This window comes from Staurois parvus, unplaced genomic scaffold, assembly GCF_062004578.1.
Source record: "Staurois parvus isolate SC_StPar_1 unplaced genomic scaffold, SC_StPar_1.0 ptg000715l, whole genome shotgun sequence".
In the NCBI taxonomy this organism is placed as follows: domain Eukaryota; kingdom Metazoa; phylum Chordata; class Amphibia; order Anura; family Ranidae; genus Staurois; species Staurois parvus.
In genome coordinates this window covers 8,534,235-8,552,585 of record NW_028318511.1, presented here as the reverse complement: position 1 = coordinate 8,552,585, position 18,351 = coordinate 8,534,235, and the positions used below count along the sequence as shown (strand labels likewise).

Sequence of the window (18,351 nt, the reverse complement as noted above, 5' to 3'; positions counted from 1 at the left end):
AAGGGAGAAGTGGCACCCAGTCGTCCTGAGAGAATGATGTGTAGCATCGCAAGTATTGCTCTAGGGTCCGATTGGTCCTTTCGGTCTGACCATTGGTCTGAGGGTGAAATGCCGAGGAAAGGGATAGCTTGATATCCAGGGCTTTGCACAATGCCCTCCAAAATCTCGAGTAAAACTGCACCCCTCGGTCCGAGACGATGTCTTCGGGGACCCCATGCAGTCTAACAACCTCTCGAATAAAAGCTTGCGCCGTCTCGGCTGCTGATGGAGTCTTCCGTAAAGGAATGAAATGGGCCATCTTGGATAAACGGTCCACAACCACGAGAATTGCTGTGTGGTCCAGTGAAGGTGGAAGCTCGACTATGAAGTCCATAGAGATCTTCTGCCAGGGCCGTTCAGGGATGGGTAATGGACGTAGCAGGCCCCACGCTTTATTTCTTGAAGGCTTGTTCCGCTGGCAGATGACACAGGAGCCCATGTAACTCTTACAATCCTTGGCCATGTCCCGCCACCAGAAGGAACGTCGGAGAAGTTCCAGGGTCTTGACCGGGCCAAAATGTCCTGCCATCGGGTGGTCATGGCAATGTCCCAAGACTAGGGTTCGGGCTTCCTCCGGCACCACAAGCCGGTCCTCCCTCCATAGGAGTCCCCCCTTGTTCTGGAGGGGCTCCCCATCGGAGGTAGATATGGCTGTGGACGCTCTCATTATCTCGGAGCGAAGGTTCGTCTGGAGGGCCAAGAAGTTTCCTGCAGGCAGAATAGTGTCAGGTACTGGGATCTCCTTGGCGTCCTCGTACATGCGTGACAACGCGTCTGGCTTCGTGTTTTTTGATCCCGGCCTGTATGTGATGTGGAACTGGAACCTCGAGAAAAACAATGCCCATCTTGCTTGTCGTGGGCGCAAACGTTTGGCGGTCCTCAGATATTCCAGGTTCTTGTGGTCCATGAATATCAGGATGGGGTGTGAGGCACCTTCCAGCAGGTACCTCCATTCTTCTAATGCGGTCTTGATAGCCAGTAGTTCTTGATCCCAAATGTTGTAATTCTTCTCCGCAGGGGTAAGTTTCCGTGAGAAGAATGATACTGGGTGAAGTAATTCCTTGGCGCCCTTTCGCTGGGAAAGAATGGAGCCAACCGCGTTTTGTGACGCATTTACTTCTAAGATGTAGGGCAGGGAGGCGTCAGGATGACCCAGAATGGGTGCCGAGGTAAAAAACTTCTTTAATGCTTCAAAAGCTTCCTGTGCCTCTGGCGTCCATCTGAATCGCGTCCCAAGCTTGGTTAACTGAGTGATGGGGGAGACCAGACCCGAGAAGTTCTTGATGAACTTCCGGTAGAAGTTTGCGAACCCGATAAAACGTTGGACGCTTTTCCTGTCCGTGGGTTCAGGCCAATCTAAGATCGCAGAGACCTTCTGAGGGTCCATTGCGACCCCCCGTGGTGGAGATAATCAGACCCAGAAATGTAATGCTAGCCTGTTCAAAGCAACATTTCTCTGCTTTAGCGTACAACCCATGCTGCCGCAACCGCCCCAACACCTTTGTTACATGTACCCTGTGCTCTCCCAGGGAGGATGAGAAAATCAAAATGTCGTCTAAGTAGACGATGACAAAGATATCCAGGAAGTCCCTAAAGATGTTGTTTACAAAGTGCTGGAAGGTGGCCGGCGCATTGCACAACCCGAAAGGCATGACCAGGTATTCGAAATGGCCGAAACGGGTGCGGAAGGCCGTTTTCCACTCATCCCCCTCCCTTATGCGAACCAAGTTGTAGGCTCCCCTTAAGTCCAGCTTGGTAAATACTACTGCAGCCTTTAAGCTCTGGAATAATTCTGGTACCAGTGGTAATGGGTAACGATTTTTGATTGTGACCCTATTCATTTCCCGATAGTCGATACATGGCCTCAAGGTCTTGTCTTTCTTTTCTACAAAAAAGATCCCTGCACCTGCTGGGGAAGTGGAGGGACGGATGAATCCCTTCCGGAGGCTGTCCTCAATATAATCCTTCAGGGCCCCTAATTCTAGCTCAGAAAGGGGAAAAATTCGCCCGAAGGGAATTTCAGAACCGGGTAACAGATCAATAGGACAGTCATATGGGCGGTGGGGGGGTAGAGTATCTGCTCCCCGTTCACTGAACACATCAAGAAACTTATGATAGGCTGCAGGAATCACTTGTTTTAGGCTGGCATCCCCTTCAGAGCACAGGAGGACCTGGGGGACCTCCGGGCCCGAAGTTCGGCACAGTTCCTGACAGTATGGGGAAGGGAACGAGACAACCCCAGTCTCCCAGTCAATTTGGGGGTTATGGGCCCGCAACCATGGGAGCCCCAGAATGACTGGGAAAAGGGGTGATGCAATAGCGTCCAGGCGGAGGAGCTCCCGGTGCTGACCGGCAATGGAAGTCACAATGGAAGGGGTCTCCTGGTTAACCACCCGACTTTATCCGGGAACCATCAGCCAAAAAGATGTGAAACCCCTTCTCCTTTGGACGGAGGGGGATACCCTGCCGGTGAGCAAAATTGATATCCACAAAACAGCTGCATGCCCCCGAATCAACTATGGCCGTCACCCCCACGGTCCTTTCTGAAAGCTGAAAGGAGAGGGGGACAACTAAGTATTGGGACGGATTCATATTGCCAATAGATAAAGAAGATGAGGTGAACTTACTCAGTTTCTGCGGGCAGGAACGTACCATGCGACCAGCTTCACCGCAGTAGAGACACAGGTTCTGGGAACGTCTGCGCTGGCGTTCCTCTGGCGGTAGTTTAGGCCGTGCCAGGCCTAGCTGCATGGGTTCGGGAGCATCTTCAGACGGCAGGTTCTGGATGTTTGGCCTAGTATTTTGACTGGATCCTTGGAATGACCCCCAGGTATTTCCGCGACCCTGACCAGACCTCTCCAATCTGCGCTCCCGTAGCCTACGGTCAATTTTAATGGTAAGTGCAATCAAGTCCTCTAATGTCTCGGGCACCTCCACCCGGGCGAGCTCGTCTTTCAGAGGCTCAGATAGGCCCATACGGAACTGGTGCAAAGGCGCAAACTCGTTCCAGCGAGTGTCTCCCATCCAACGCCTAAAGTCAGAGGCGTATTCCTCAGCCGCTCGCCGACCTTGTCGGAGTGCGTATAATGTGGCCTCGGCCGAGGCTGCCCGTTGTGGATCATCGTATAAGATGGCCATAGCATTAAAAAAGTTGTCAACCGTAACCAGATGGGGGTCATTATTTTCCCTTAGTCGGTGGGCCCAGTCTTGGGGTTCACCCTGCAACAGGGAGATAACAAACCCCACTTTCACCGATTCTGTCAAAAAAGTCCGTGGTTGCAGTTCAAAATAGAGCAGACAGGAGTCACGGAATGACCGGAAGCGTGTGCGATCCCCGTGGAAGCGCTCGGGTAAGGGTACTCGGGGGTTCCGCCATAGGGAGTGATGCGGAAGGCCCAGGAGCCGGCTCGTGGGCTGCTGCGACCGGGGGTGCAGGAGCCGGGGCCTGTGAAACAGGAGCAGATATGGTGCAGGCCTGAAACCGATTCTCAATCTGCAAACATCTGTCCTGTAACATGTTTACTGCTTGCGTCAGGGTAGCCAGGTGCCTGCAAACCTCCTCCATCGGGGAGGGTCCTCCTCGAGGCTCAGTCATGGCCTTCTGGTACTGTGAGGGACCGCCGAGCGGCACCACTAGCACTCCACTGGTCAGGCATGCCCAGAGCGCGGAGTCTAAGCCCCAGGGTACTTGCTCACCAGGGCCCCTGATGGTGGGGATGGACTTGTAGTACCCCGGGACCAGGTCGCCACTACTGAGCACACCTGTCAGTGGTAGGGGTGTTCGCCAAGGGCTCCAACCAGGGAGAGCCAGGGACATTTAAATATCCCGCCCTGCGCTGCCATTGGTGCCCAGCGGGCGGCCGCGGCTTCTACTGCGCCTGCGCGAACTCGAACGCCGCGGCCGGCCCGGACCTAGTGCCCGTGTCCCTGCACAGGGCGGTGCAGTGCGCCTGCGCCGGGACCATTGCGGTGGGGATCGAGGGGATCCCTGACAAGTACCATAAGAAAGTATATGAACCCACAGGAGAAAAGCCCAGAGGCTCAAACGCCTGAGAGACAGCAGGGAGTAAGAGGAAGAAATGAATTAGGAAACAATGGAGATCAAACTAGACTGTCATCAGGTGTATTGAACGTGTATCAGACAAAAGATCCCATAAGCGAAATAGAAAACATGGAGGAACTAGGCGCAAGTTTACAAATGCCCACAAAAATAGAAAATCACAGAAATGTCTGTGAAGTTAAAGCACTCTCTAAAGAATGAAATGGCGATATTACACAATGATATGGCACAAGTCCTATCTCGGTTTGAAGAAACGGAGGGTAAACTGGAGAAACATGCTCAAATAATCATAAAATTAGAAAAGCATATGGAAGCAATCCAGAGAGAACAAAGGAAACTAGCATACAAATTGGAAGATCAAGAGAACAGAGACAGAAGGAATAACGTGAGGATTCTGGGCTTGCTAGAAGCATCGCAAGGAGAAGATCTATGGGATAAAATGAGGAAAGAGTTTAATCCAATAATAGGCAGACAAGTGACAGATCAATTGAAAATGGACAGAGTACATAGAACTAGGTGGCCTGAAGGAGTTCCAGCGGATACCCCCAGAGATGTGACTGTACGGTTTCATTTCTATGAGGACAAAGTAAATATCTGAAAGAAGCTGCAGGGGAATCCAGCATAATTTGAGGAAAGAATCTGCAAATCTTCGCAGATATTGCACCAGAGACATTGGCTAGAAGAACTTTAAAGCCATTGTTGGACCAAATGCAGGAAAAAAATGTCCAATACAACTGGGGGTTTCCAGCTTGCCTGATTGGGTGGAAAGACGGACATTCAGCGAGATTGAGATTCCCAGATTTAAGGGACTTTTGTGATAGACTAGATTTATAGATGGACATTCCGGGATGGTCTAAAGGGGTTAAGGAGAGTGTAGCTTTAGAAAAGAAAAGATGGTATGTAGTCTCTAAAAAGAGATAATGGAATTGAGAGGGAGGAAGGCGCTTCTGTGGAGGGAGCAGAAGGGGGGGGGGTTCCCCTCTCACCTCACTATAGATCTCAGCTTTCCCTTATACAGGCATTTTAGGTTGTCTTCTGACCCCTCCTCCTTGGGGAGAAGACTCTGGTTTTATTTGAAAGACATAAGCTCTGAATCAGTAAGAGGGTAGGGGAAGGGGATGGGATTTTTTTTCTTTCTCGCTAAAAATAGTGGTGGTGTTTTAGGAGTTTCAAGATGCTCCCGAAGTTGGGATCCAAAGATGGGAGGCAAGAGTCCGAATAGGTGTACATGTCCTGAGTCTCACCCTGGAGGAGGAATCGATAGTGGGATTAGACCACAACTGATTCCAGGGCTAGAAATGGGCCAAAGAGGTATTGAACATATGGAGGGGGGGAGGTTGGTGGGAGTTGGGTTGATTTGGAGGGAGGGGAGTTGGGGAAGGGAGGATTGGGAGAAAAAGATAGATGTAGGGGTATCTCCTTGTTTCAGATGGTTTATACTTGCTCCTCTCTTAGCGGTAATATAGATGGTGTATTGACACTTTTATATGGTGCATAAAAATCTAAAATAGTGTGCTTATAGAATTTGGTACATTTTTCTCCATGCACGATTTGTTAATCCCCCTGAATGTGTGTATATTTTACAATCAGAGTCAGATATATAGCTAAAATATATACATTATATAGCAAACAAATACAGGTCAGGTATATTAGATTAGTTGTAGTGCTTTGTCTCTTCTAGACTACTGATAAAACTATGAAAGAATGAAATGGATGAGAAGTCCAGAAAATTGTGAATCTTTAATGAATATGATCAAAAGAAGATGTCTGGGTTTATACATGAATCATTTATCAGTTTCTATAATCTAATTAATAAAATTCAAAACAGAGCATAGTGAAACTGGATAACTGACATATGTGTCTAAAAGCACTGTTTACCAAACTGTCATGTGCTGCAGCCATTACTACATCTAATCTATGTGTAACTTGTAATACTGCAATGTACAGTTCACAGTGCACTTTTGCATGCTGCAAGAGTCAGCTATCTACATGGTGCCAGCATTATGAGACATCTTTACCTGATATCACTATCACTTGAACCTATGCTTAGTATCTATATAAAAATGTGTTTTTTTTTTGTTGTGTCCATTTTGGGAAGATTAACCACATCATAATCACCAAAAGGATACATCTCCTCAATATACACAGGGAGCATAAAAAAAGGAAGAGATGCTAACCCTTACAAAACAGAAATGTTTTTTTTCTACACCACTCTAGTCCTGTTTTAGATAATAAAACTTTGTTGTGTACAAATTGGAGCAGCATTTCTCAACCTCGACACAGACGAACCCTTGACAAAACTTCCAGGTCTCAATGAAACTCTGCTAATAATTATTATAGCTACAGCACACAGTACATTAGTGTGAACCGTAGGTTGAGATATAAGAATAGACAAACAAAACATAAAAAAGAAGGAATGTGGCATACTTTGCGTATTTCACACCCAGGATTGCTCGCTACAACAAAAATATTTTCAGTAATAATGATGTGAGAGAAAGAATAATGACTAAAAAGGTTTGCAGACAGTGCCAACTGCAGTGCCCCTTTACACTGGTGGTCAGTGGAGGAGAACCCACTTACACTGGTGGTTTGTGTAGTTCCTGCTTAAGAAGAGACCCTTTACACTGGTATTTAGTGAGAAGAATGTGCATTACAGAGCGCTACTTGAGGTCGGCCCATGTTCATGCACACCTCACACTGAGCAGTGGCCAGTAGCACACCTGTGCATGTGATGAAAGAAGAAAAGTCTGGATGGCTGCACTCCAAACAAACACCATAGTCCAACTTATTTTCCCATGTACAAAGTAGCATTAAACCACTTAAGTGATCCCAGTGGGGGAGCGAGAGGTTAACGTGTTTTGTGCTCCTTATGTAAGCGCTAAGACTGAAATGTGTTAACATCTCTTTCCACCACTGTGATCACTTGGGTGGGTTTATACTGCTTTGTTTGTATACAGCCAATAATGATGGACTGTTTATGGAGTGTGGCCATAAGGACTTTTCTTCTTTCATCAGTGGGAAGAATGTTCCTGGTCAGTAGATAAAAAAGGCAATTGTTGTCAGAGGTCAACATCTAAGAATCAGAAACTGCTCAAGGACCATGTAAAGAAAATGAAAAAAAGAACAGGGTTGTTTGTTATTTTCTTTACATGTTCATGGGAGCCCCCCTTCATCTTTGATTGGTAGCACCTAGATTTTGAGACTAAATTGTCTATTTTGTTTGGGCTGATCTTGGAGATCAATCACTTTATGTACTGTTCATAGTAACTTTGTGATGATTATGGAGGGATTTTTGAATGCAACTTATGGTATATTTTTATACCAGCAACATTTAATTTGGTGGAACCCTGGTTGAGAAAAGCTAAGCAAGAGTGAGGACAAATGCTACATCTTCCACACTATTTTATAAGTGTATTTATTGAAATGTTTTAACATACAGTACAACTACTGCCTTGAAATAGGAAGAGGGAGAAGTGGAGGAAATGTTTAGAAGAAAAAAAAAAAAATCTGTGTTGATGTCAATTTAGGGTAGTGAATTGAGGGACGTTTTGAAACATTTGGCATCACCAATGAATTCTTAAAGACAACAGTGACTGGCTCAAAGGAATACAGACCAAAAGAGAAAAAGTGTTTGCCCACAGAAACCAATCAAGCTTTTATTTTCAGCACCCGGATGAATAAATATGTTGATTAATGGCTGCTGCAACCCATGCCTTTGCTCCTCTTCATTGCAGTGAATTGGTGCTGCACAGCAGAAGTCAAAACACTTTACTGCAATCACAGTATGAGTCGGAATAGATTTTCAGTCCACAGTAAAATGAATTCCTGCTGTGATCCAGATTTCTCCATTGTCTCAGTCTGTGAACACAATGCTGCATGGTTGGAATGGTTTTTATCACTCTATAATGCTGTTGGTCACATCACATCAAACTTCAGTTCTTCCCGCTGATCATTCGAGTTCATATAAATTATGAAAGCTCGATTGCAACCTCATTTCCTAAACACAGAAATTTTAAAAGCATTCATTAATTGCTGATAAACATTTAATGTAGTGTAGGTCTGCTCCATTTATTGGTGGACTTTCTAGCCATACAGGAAACTGTGGTTCTTAAATATATTATAGTTGTCTCCTGCAGTACAAATACGATCATTTATTCCTTCCTTTTCCTGTAATATTGTGTCCATAAAATATATCTGAACCGATATGAAAAGCAGCACCATTCCCATGCTCCTGTCAGATTTACCGGCTGGTTCAAATACAGCTGCTGGGTCACTGATCTGAGCATGTCAAGCCCGACCATATAACCACAAATGTTTTCCAGGCCCTCACACCAATATAATGAACTACAAAACAAATGATCACAAAATGGGCGGCTATGATTAAGCCCTACAGGAGTGAAACAGGTTAGAGGGGCTTTCTTGATGGGTGGAGAGTCAGTTAAAGCCATTTTGTGATCGTTTGTTTGGTGATTCACTATATTAGTGTGCGGTCCTGGGAAATATTTGTCACAAAATGTATCTGTAACGGGAACCCAAACAGTGATACTTTTCTTCATCTTAAAAAGGTTTTACCTCGCCTATAGATTATTATTTCTTTCATGTTGTTCCTTGTGCTTTTTTAATAAGTTTGTATGCAAAAGGCAGAATGCCTCTCCACCTCTTTTTCCCTTTTTGCCTCAGAAAACCAGCAACTGAAATAACAGACCTAATCATAAACAAAGGAAAAGAGTTCTTTCTCTTTCACAATGGAATATTATGAGTAATGTAAGTTAGAGCCAAGCTACCTCAAACTAATATTTAAATTCTGCCTAGATATCGGCTGACTAAACTATTTACTGGTTCTTTTTGAAGGTGCATCTTTAGGGACTGTCATCCTTATCTTTACTTTAACTAGTTGTAAACTGTTACATATACACAGAGATTAAACAAATCCTCCTACATACACTACAGAGACAAAAGTATTGGGACTCCTGCCTTTACACACACATGAACTTTAATGGCATCCCAGTCTTCGTCCATAGGGTTCAATATTGAGTTGTCCCACCCTTTGCGGCTATAACAGCTTCAACTCTTCTGGGAAGGCTGTCCACAAGGTTTAGGAGTGTGTCTATGGGAATGTTTGACCATTCTTCCCGAAGCGCATTTGTGAGGTCAGGCACTGATGTTGGACAAGAAGGCCTGGCTCACAGTCTCCGTTCTAATTCATCCCAAAGGTGTTTTATCAAGTTGAGATCAGCTTCACCACACTCACTGTTCTGGGGAAAATGAGTGCTATTGCACTTGCAAAGTGCACAGTCTATTTGCCTTTAGTAAATCAACACCACAGTGTAGTAAAAAAAAAAAAAAAAAAAAAAAAAAAAAAAAAGGATCAGGAAGGCAGTCCCACAAGATTGCACCTTTAAAAAATAAAATTAGCAATTCTGAAGCTTCCACATGTGTGTGTGTGTATGCATACAGACTGTCATTTATAATAGGCATCTATTAAAAATCAAACTTCCCATGAATCAACCTTGAAAAGTGAAAGTAAAATGTACTTCTGTCAGGAATTCATAAAAAAACACAGCAACAACAACAAAAACTAATCCTAACCTGTCTAGGATTGGTGAATACCAGATGGTATCTAGCTATCATAAGCTCTACAGGTGTTTCATGTCCTTAGAAACTGCTGGAAGAGAGTTGTCCTCAGACATAACCCATCTAGACTTGCAGAAGATCAGCAGCCGTTATTGCTGCCCAATGTGCATGTAAAACACATTATGCATAAAGAAAAAAATGTATTTTAAACATCAGGCATACAATGAATAAATGTGATTAGTTTACACTTATTTCCTAAAAGACATTAAAAGTCTTTATGTCTCTTAAGTGCTGATTACACACATAACATCAGCATATTGATACAACCAAACAGACAGAAAGCTGGCACCCACCTTCCATTGCAGAGCAAGATCAGATTCTGAACAGCAGCCATTGTGGAGTTTTCATTCTGTCCCGTTATCAGATGTCTGTCCAGAACAACATGAACAGCATCTGGCTCACTAGCTGAAATCAGATAAGTCAGTCAGTTAAGATATTCAACAGAGATAATTTTATTTCAATAAACAAACATCTAGCTAGGTTTGAAACCTGCACTATTCATTTATAGGTTTAGCAACTTTAATGATGAAGCGTACTGAGCCAAAAGTTAAAAAATAATAGATCTGAGATATAAACAGAATAATAATATACAGAGCTGTAATGATCCAATGAAAAGGCAGGTTGGGAAGCTCGTTCAAATACCAAACTGCATCCTATTACATATGTTATCATTCTAATGCTAAGTAAATCAAATGTTTTGTCCCCAGTAATGAAAGATCATGAATGCTACAGAAATTCCAACTGACCTAGCTTGCATTTGCACTTGGAATATGATACAATAATTTTAACAGATTTGATCTTATGCCTACAATGCTAAATGAATTCCAGCTACAAGATGATTGGATACCTGCACCCACGCAGTCATCGTACATCCCATCCAAGTACACAACAATTGATGGTGCATGTGTAAAATGGTCTAATTGTGCTGTCCAAATGGTAATCTTTGGTCACCTGTCTTCCACCCTAGCTGCACATAATTCACTTTATTCACACTCCCACCACTCTGTTTGGGTGATGAAAGCAAAGAGAGGAAGCTAAAGACTCTCTTCCCACCACAATGTGGCATTGCTGGGTTCCTGATCAACCAAGCACATGTCATGGGGAGTGAAAATGAATGAGTCACATGCTCCCCATACCGAGGAGTACCTGGATTGGCAGGGGGGCAAAGAGAAGGAGAGTGTGCGTATCAGGGGATGGTAATAGTTAAGAGAAACTTCAAGGCTGATCTTGATATTAAATGGCTTGGATATGACATGTATTTATTAGAGAAATACATCTGTATCATGCAAACACTTACAACAGCTTGCCTGTTCAATCTTGGGAATAGCTCATCTCCACCCCATCATCCATTGACCAGTAAGATTACCCTTCACATTTGGTGGCCAAAAGGAAGGTTTAAGGGTAGAAGAAAATGAGCCAGGCATCAATCTGTTGTGGATATCTGCATAATAGAGCACCCAAGTTTTGGAGATACCCCGATGTTTTAAAGATGGCACAAGGTGCCTCTTTTATGGTCCTAAGAATGTAAGGTTTGCACACTGGTACACTATAATAAACTTCAATATGTGTTTTTACTCTTACCACTAAATGTTGCTCCAGCATCTTTAGCAAAGTCTTCCAGGATAAGAGGCAGGCTGCCATAGTCAGGCAGACGGACAAGCTCAAATACAGAAGGCTGAAGTCAAGATATTATAAAACCAACAGAGAGAAAAATAGAAACAACATGCTTAATATGATATAATTAACAATATGCAAAACAGGTTGTGAAAAACATGAAGATGGGTATCAGGATCAAAAGTGTTTGAAGGGAATTATGTTTCCGGCAACCATTACAGTAGGTCTCTTTTTCTGCTCATAATGATTTACAAACTTAAAGACAACCTATGACCACCAGGTACTCTTCATTTATTCTGCAGGGAAATCTTTGTGACAATCTTACTTCAAAATCAACATTTCAGAGAATGTCGGATAGAAAGCATTATGGACCATCAAAGTGCCCCCCCCCCCCCCCAAACCCCTTTAACCTAAAAATATTTTCGATTCAAGAAGGAAACTCCCATAAGATTGGCACTATGCATTGTAAAGTAAGCCCACTATCACTGTTTGCAAGCACTGGCACTGTAGGGGTAGGGAAGTTGGCACTTTGGGCGATTGTTCAAAAAAAGATAACTGCAAAGATATGCTAAATAGAGTTCCATCACTAATACAGACAAGGTTTCTCCAAGCACTCCTATAACTGATTCCAAGTCTGCCTTTAGTTTGCAGGTTAGCAGGTAGTGACAGAGCCTCTTAACCACTTCGAGTTAAGACTGTTTCACCCCCTTCCAGTCCAAGCCATTTTTCAGTTTTCAGTGCTGTCACGCTTTGAATGACAATGACTCCGCCATGCAACACTGTATTGAAATGAAATTTATATCAGTTTTGTGAGACATATAGAGCTTTCTTTTGGTAATATTTAATCACCACTGGGTTATTTGTTGCTTTATAAATGAAAAAGTACTGACAATTTTGAAAAAAAAAACCACTTACTTTTGCTGTAAAATTTTTCAAATAATCTTTCTTCATAAACTTAGGCCAAAATGTATTCTGCCACAATTCTTTGATAAAAATACCCACTTAAGTGTATATTATTTAGTCTGTGTAAAAGTCATGGAGTCTACAAATTATGAGATATATATATATATATATATATATATATATATATAGTGATGGCATGAGCATGCATGGCTTCCAGTGACACTGGGTTATATATTCTTTTGTGTTATGAGATGTTCATTTATTATATTGTTATTTATTATATGATTTTTTTTAGTTTTCATAGTTTATTATGGAATGTATTTTTAACCTATATATCTTTATTGACCACAAGATGGCGTGATGGCTTTTGTTTTTATGGTTTTACTTATGAAATGGATTTATTAGTATCCATTTATGTAATTATTATATTTTTTTTAGTTTAATTTTTTTCTGATTGACAATCAGTTTTGATTGCATAAAGAAAATTATTTGGGACAGGATATACTGTTGTGTTTCTGGGGCTTCCGTCCTTTTCCTTTCCAGTGTTTGCTTAACAATAGAGAGGGGGGCCTCCTTCCCTCTAGAAATCGCAGGATGTCTTGATGCTGGCCACGGCCCTGACGTCATTGATGACAAAATGCTTAGGGAGGAGTTTGAGCGTATGACGTCATTGCACACTGGAACGTGGCAGCCATCTTGTCGGTTAGAAACAAACTACTGGTGGATATGGTGACATGCTGTTTTGTATAATTTTTGATGTATGTGTTTTATTGTGACTGAGGCTTTAAAAATTTCTTAAATACTACACTATGAGGATTCCTTTTTATCTTTAAATTGGATTGTCCTCTATGAGGATAATATTTATTATAGGTTCGTCCCAGAGTCACTTTATATCGAAGATCCAGATTAAAGAGCTCACAAGCTTGCTGCTTGCTTATGGAGATCACATAGCATATATTGACCTTTCCTTAATTGGGGGTCAATATTTTTCGGTAAGAGGCAGTGTGATCCATGTTGGTGAAGGAGTTCTCCTTTTTTTTTTCCTTTTGGTGGCTTCTAGGGAATCTATAGGACTGGTGTGGGTCCTTGTCAGAGGGACTTTTTTCTCATGTTTCAAGTGTTTTTAGCGCCGCCCCTTCTTACATACATATATATTATCTCATAGAAGGGAGTACACCCCTCACATTTTTGTAAATATTTTATTCTATCTTTTCATGTGACCACACTGAAGAAATTACACTTTGCTACAATGTGACGTAGTGAGTGTACAGCTTGTATAACAGTGTAAATTTGCTGTCCCCTCAAAATAACTCAACACACAGCCATTAATGTCTAAACCGCTGGCAACAAATGTCAGTACATCCCTAAGTGAAAATATATTTATATTGGGCCCAAAGTGTCAAATATTTTGTGTGGTCACCATTATTTTCCAGCACTGCCCATGCTCTTGGGCATGGACTTCACCAGAGCTTCACAGGTTGCCATTAGAGTCCTGAGCACTGACAGGCTGACCCCCCCACCCCTTCAACCTCTGCAGCAATCCTATGTCTATTTCCCTCTGGATATGACTGAGCATGTGCACTCAACTTCTTTGGTCGAACCATGGCGATGCCTGTTCTGAATGGAACCTGTCCTATTAAACTGCTGTATGGTCTTTGCCACTGTGCTGCAGATCAGTTTCAGGGTCTTGGCAATCTTCTTCTAGTCAAGGCCATCATTATGTAGAGCAACAATTCTTTTTTTTCAGATCCTCAGAGTTCTTTGCCATGAAGAGCCATGTTGAACTTCCAATGACCAGTATGAGAGAGTGAGTGATAACACCAAATGTAACACACCTGCTCCCCATTCACACCTGAGACCTTGTAACACTAACAAGTCACATGACATCGGGGAGGGAAAATGGCTAATTGGGCCCAATTTAGACAATTTCACTTAGGGGTGTACTCACTTTTGTTGCCATTAGTTTAGACAATAATGGCTGTATGTTGAGTTATTTTGAGGGGAAAGCAAATTTACATTGTTATACAAACTGTACACTCACTACTTTACATTGTAGCAAAATGTAATTTCTTTTTTTTTTTGTTACACAGTTAGGTATATATTTGGACACAGGCACAATTTTCATACTTTTGGCTCTGTATGCCACCAGAATAAATTAAAATGAAACAATCGAAATTAATTTGAAGTGCAGACTTTCAGCTTTAATTCAAGGGGTTGAATATAAATATCAAGTACAAATTTTAGGAACTGCAACCATTTTTATACACAGTCCCTCCATTTTGAGGAGCTCAAATGTAATTGGACAAATTAATAACATCATAAATAAAATGTTCATTTTTATCATTTTGTTGAAAATCCTTTACTGGCAATGACTGCCTGAAGTCTGGAACCCATGGATATTACCAGAGACTGGCTTTCTTCCTTTCTGATGCTTTGCTAGGCTCTAACTGCAGCTGTCTTCAGTTGTTCTTTGTGGGTCTTTTTTGCCTTTAGTTTTGGCTACAGCAAGTAAAATGCATGCTCAATTGGGTTGAGATCAGGTGATTGACTCAGCCATTGCAGAATATTCCACTTCTTTTCCTTCCAAAGCTCCTGGGTTGCTTTTGCAGTGTGTTTTGGATCATTGGCCATCTGTAGTGTGAAGAGCCATCCAATCAACCTTGCTGCATTTGGCTGAATCTGGGCTGACAGTATATCTCTAAACACTGCAGAATTCATCCAGCTGCTTCTGTCTTCTGTCACATCATCAATAAACACCAATGACCCAGTGCCACTGGAAGCCATGCATGCCCATGCCATCACACTGCCTCCACCATGTTTTACAGATGACATTGTGTGCTTTGGATCATGAGCTGTTCCAACCTTCTCCACACTTTTTTCTTCCTATCATTCTGGTGCAGATTAATCTTAGTTTCATCCATCCAATGCTTTTCCAGAACTGGTCTGGCTTTTTTAGATGTTTTATGGCAAAGTCTAATCTGGCTTTTCTATTCTTCAGGCTTATGAATGGTTTGCACCATGTGGTGAACGCTCTGTATTTGGTCTCCTGAAGTCTTCTCTCGATTGTAGACTTTGACAATGATACGCCCACCTCCTGAAGAGTGTTCTTCACTTGTCTGGATGTTGCGAATGGGGTTTTCTTTACCATAGAGTGGATACTGTGATCATCCACCACTGGTATCTTCTGTGGACGTCCATGCATTTTTATGTTGCTGAGCTCACCAGAGCGTTCTTTCCTCAGAATGTACCAAACTGTTGATTTGGCCACTCCTAATGTTGCTGCTATCTCTCTGATGGATTTGTTTTTGAAGCCTTACAATGGCCTGTTTCACTTGCATGGACAGCTCCTTTGAACGCATGATGTAGGTTCACAGCAACAGATTCCAAATGCAAATACCACACTTAGAATCAACACTAGACCTTTTACCTGCTCAATTGATGAAGAAATAACAAAGGAGTAGCCCACATCTGGCCATGAAACAGCTTCTGGTTCAATTGTCCAATTACTTTTGGTCCCTTGAAAAAGGGGGGATGGCCACTCTTAAGAGCTGTAATTCCTAAACCCTTCCTCCAATAGCTTGAATAGGTTTTGGTAAATATGTGAAAACTAATATTGTGACTGTGTCCAAATATATATGGACCCAACTGTGTGTGTAAATGTATATATATATACAGTCATGGCCGAAATTGTTGGCACCCTTGATATTTTTCCTGAAAATCAAGTATTTCACACAAAAAAGGTATTGCATTAACACATGTTTTGCTATACACATGTTTATTCCCTTTGTATGTATTGGAACAAATATAAAACAGAGGCAGAAAAGCAAATATGACATAATGTCACACAAAACCCCAAAAATGGGCTGGACAAAAGTATTGGCACCCTTAACTTAATATTTGGTTGCACACCCTTTGGAAAACATAACTGAAATCAGTCGCTTCCTATAACCATCAATAAGCTTCTGACACCTCTCACCCGGAATTTTGGACCACTCTTCCTTTGCAAACAGCTCCAGGTCTCTCTTATTGGAAGGACACCTTTTCCCAACAGCAATTTTAAGATCTCTCCACAGGTGTTCAATGGGATTTAGATCTGGGCTCATTGCTGGCCACTTCAGAACTCTCCAGCGCTTCTTTGCCATCCATTTCTGAGTGCTTTTTGACGTATGTTTGGGGTCATTGTCCTGCTGGAAGACCCAGGATCTTGGACGCAAACCCAGCTTTCTGACACTGGGCCCTACAGTGCGACCCAAAATCCTTTGGTAATCCTCAGATTTCATGATGCCTTGCACACAGTCAAGGCACCCAGTGCCAGAGGCAGCAAAACAACCCCAAAACATCATTGAACCTCCACCATATTTTACCGTAGGTACTGTGTTTTGTTCTTTGTAGGCCTCATTCCGTTTTCGGTAAACAGTAGAATGATGTGCTTTACCGAAAAGCTCTATCTTGGTCTCATCTGTCCACAAGACGTTTTCCCAGAAGGCTTTTGGCTTACTCAAGTACATTTTGGCAAACTGTAGTCTTGCTTTTTTATGTCTCTGTGTCAGCAGTGGGGTCCTCCTGGGTCTCCTGCCATAGCGTTTCATTTCATTTAAATGTCGACGGATAGTTCGCGCTGACACTGATGCTCCCTGAGCCTGCAGGACAGCTTGAATGTCTTTGGAACATGTTTGGGGCTGCTTATCCACCATCCGGACTATTCTGCGTTGCAATCTTTCATCAATTTTCCTCATCCGTCCACGACCAGGGAGATTAGCTACAGTGCCATGGGTTGCAAACTTCTTGATAATGTTGCGCACTGTGGACAAAGGCAAATCTAGTTCTCTGGAGATGGACTTGTAACCTTGAGATTGTTGATATTTTGCCACAATTTTGGTTCTCAGGTCCTCAGACAGTTCTCGTCTCCTCTTTCTGTTGTCCATGCTTAGTGTGGCACAGACAGACACACAATGCAAAGGTTAAGTGAACGTCTCTCCTTTTTATCTGCTTTCAGGTGTGATTTCTATATTGCCCACACCTGTTACTTGCCCCAGGTGAGTTTACAGGAGCATCACATGCTTGTAACATTCTTATTTATCCGCAGTTGTGAAAGGGTGCCAATACTTTTGTCCAGCCCATTTTTGGAGGTTTGTGTGACATTATGTCGAATTTGCTTTCTTTCCTCCCTTTTTTTGTTTTGTCCCAATACACACAAAGGGAATAAACATGTGTATAGCAAAACATGTGTTAATGCAATACGTTTCGTGAGAAATACATGATTTCCTGGAGAAATATCAAGGGTGCCAACAATTTCGGCCATGACTGTATATATATACACATACATAAATACACACACACACACACACACAGTGAAGGAAATAAGTATTTGATCCCCTGCTGATTATGAATGTTTGCCCAATCACAAAGAAATGGTCAGTCTGAAAAACGAATGGTAGGTGTATTATAATACTGAGAGACAGAATAGCAACAAAAGATTCAAAAGAAATGCATGTCTAACAAATGATGCACTGATTTGCATGTTCATGAGGGAAAGAAGTATTTGATCCCTTCACAAAACATGACATAGTACTTGGTGGCAAATCCCTTGTTGGCAATCACAGAGGTCAGACATTTCATGTAGTTGGCCACCAGGTTTGCACACATCTCAGGAGGGATTTTGGCCCTCTCCTCTTGGCAGATCCTCTCCAAGTCATTAAGGTTTGGTGGCTGACGTTTGGCAACTCGAACTTTCAGCTCCCTCCACAGATTTTTCAATCGGATTAAGGTCTGGAGACTGGCTAGGCCACATCAGGACCTTAATGTGCTTCTTCTTGAGCCACTCCTTTGTTGCCTTGGCCGTGTGTTTTGGGTCATTGTCATGCTGGAACACCCATCCACGACCCATTTTCAATGCCTTGGCTGAAGGAAGAAGGTTCTCGCCCAAGATTTGACGATACATTGCCCCGTCCATCGTCCCTTTGATGCAGTGCAGTCATCCTGTCCCCTTAGCAGAAAAACATCCCCAAAGCAGAATGTTTCCACCACGTTTGACAGTTGGGATGGTGTTCTTGGGCTCATAGGCAGCATTCCTCCTCCTCCAAACACAGCGAGTTGAGTTG

The 18,351-nt window shown here is 42.8% G+C and overlaps 1 protein-coding gene across 1 annotated transcript in view; it reads right to left on the bottom strand.

Moving 5' to 3' along the window:
- Positions 1 to 7,490: 7,490 nt before the first annotated feature.
- GATD1 (glutamine amidotransferase class 1 domain containing 1) overlaps positions 7,491 to 18,351 on the bottom strand; it is a 47,495-nt gene continuing 36,634 nt past the window's right edge. Inside the window, exons 6-8 of the mRNA XM_089653579.1 lie at positions 11,315 to 11,408; positions 10,027 to 10,138; positions 7,491 to 8,096 (exon numbers count right to left, since the gene is read on the bottom strand). Coding sequence (XP_089509705.1) covers positions 8,090 to 8,096; positions 10,027 to 10,138; positions 11,315 to 11,408 — 213 coding nt within the window. The 3' untranslated portion in view covers positions 7,491 to 8,089. The remainder of the gene's footprint in view (positions 8,097 to 10,026; positions 10,139 to 11,314; positions 11,409 to 18,351) is intronic.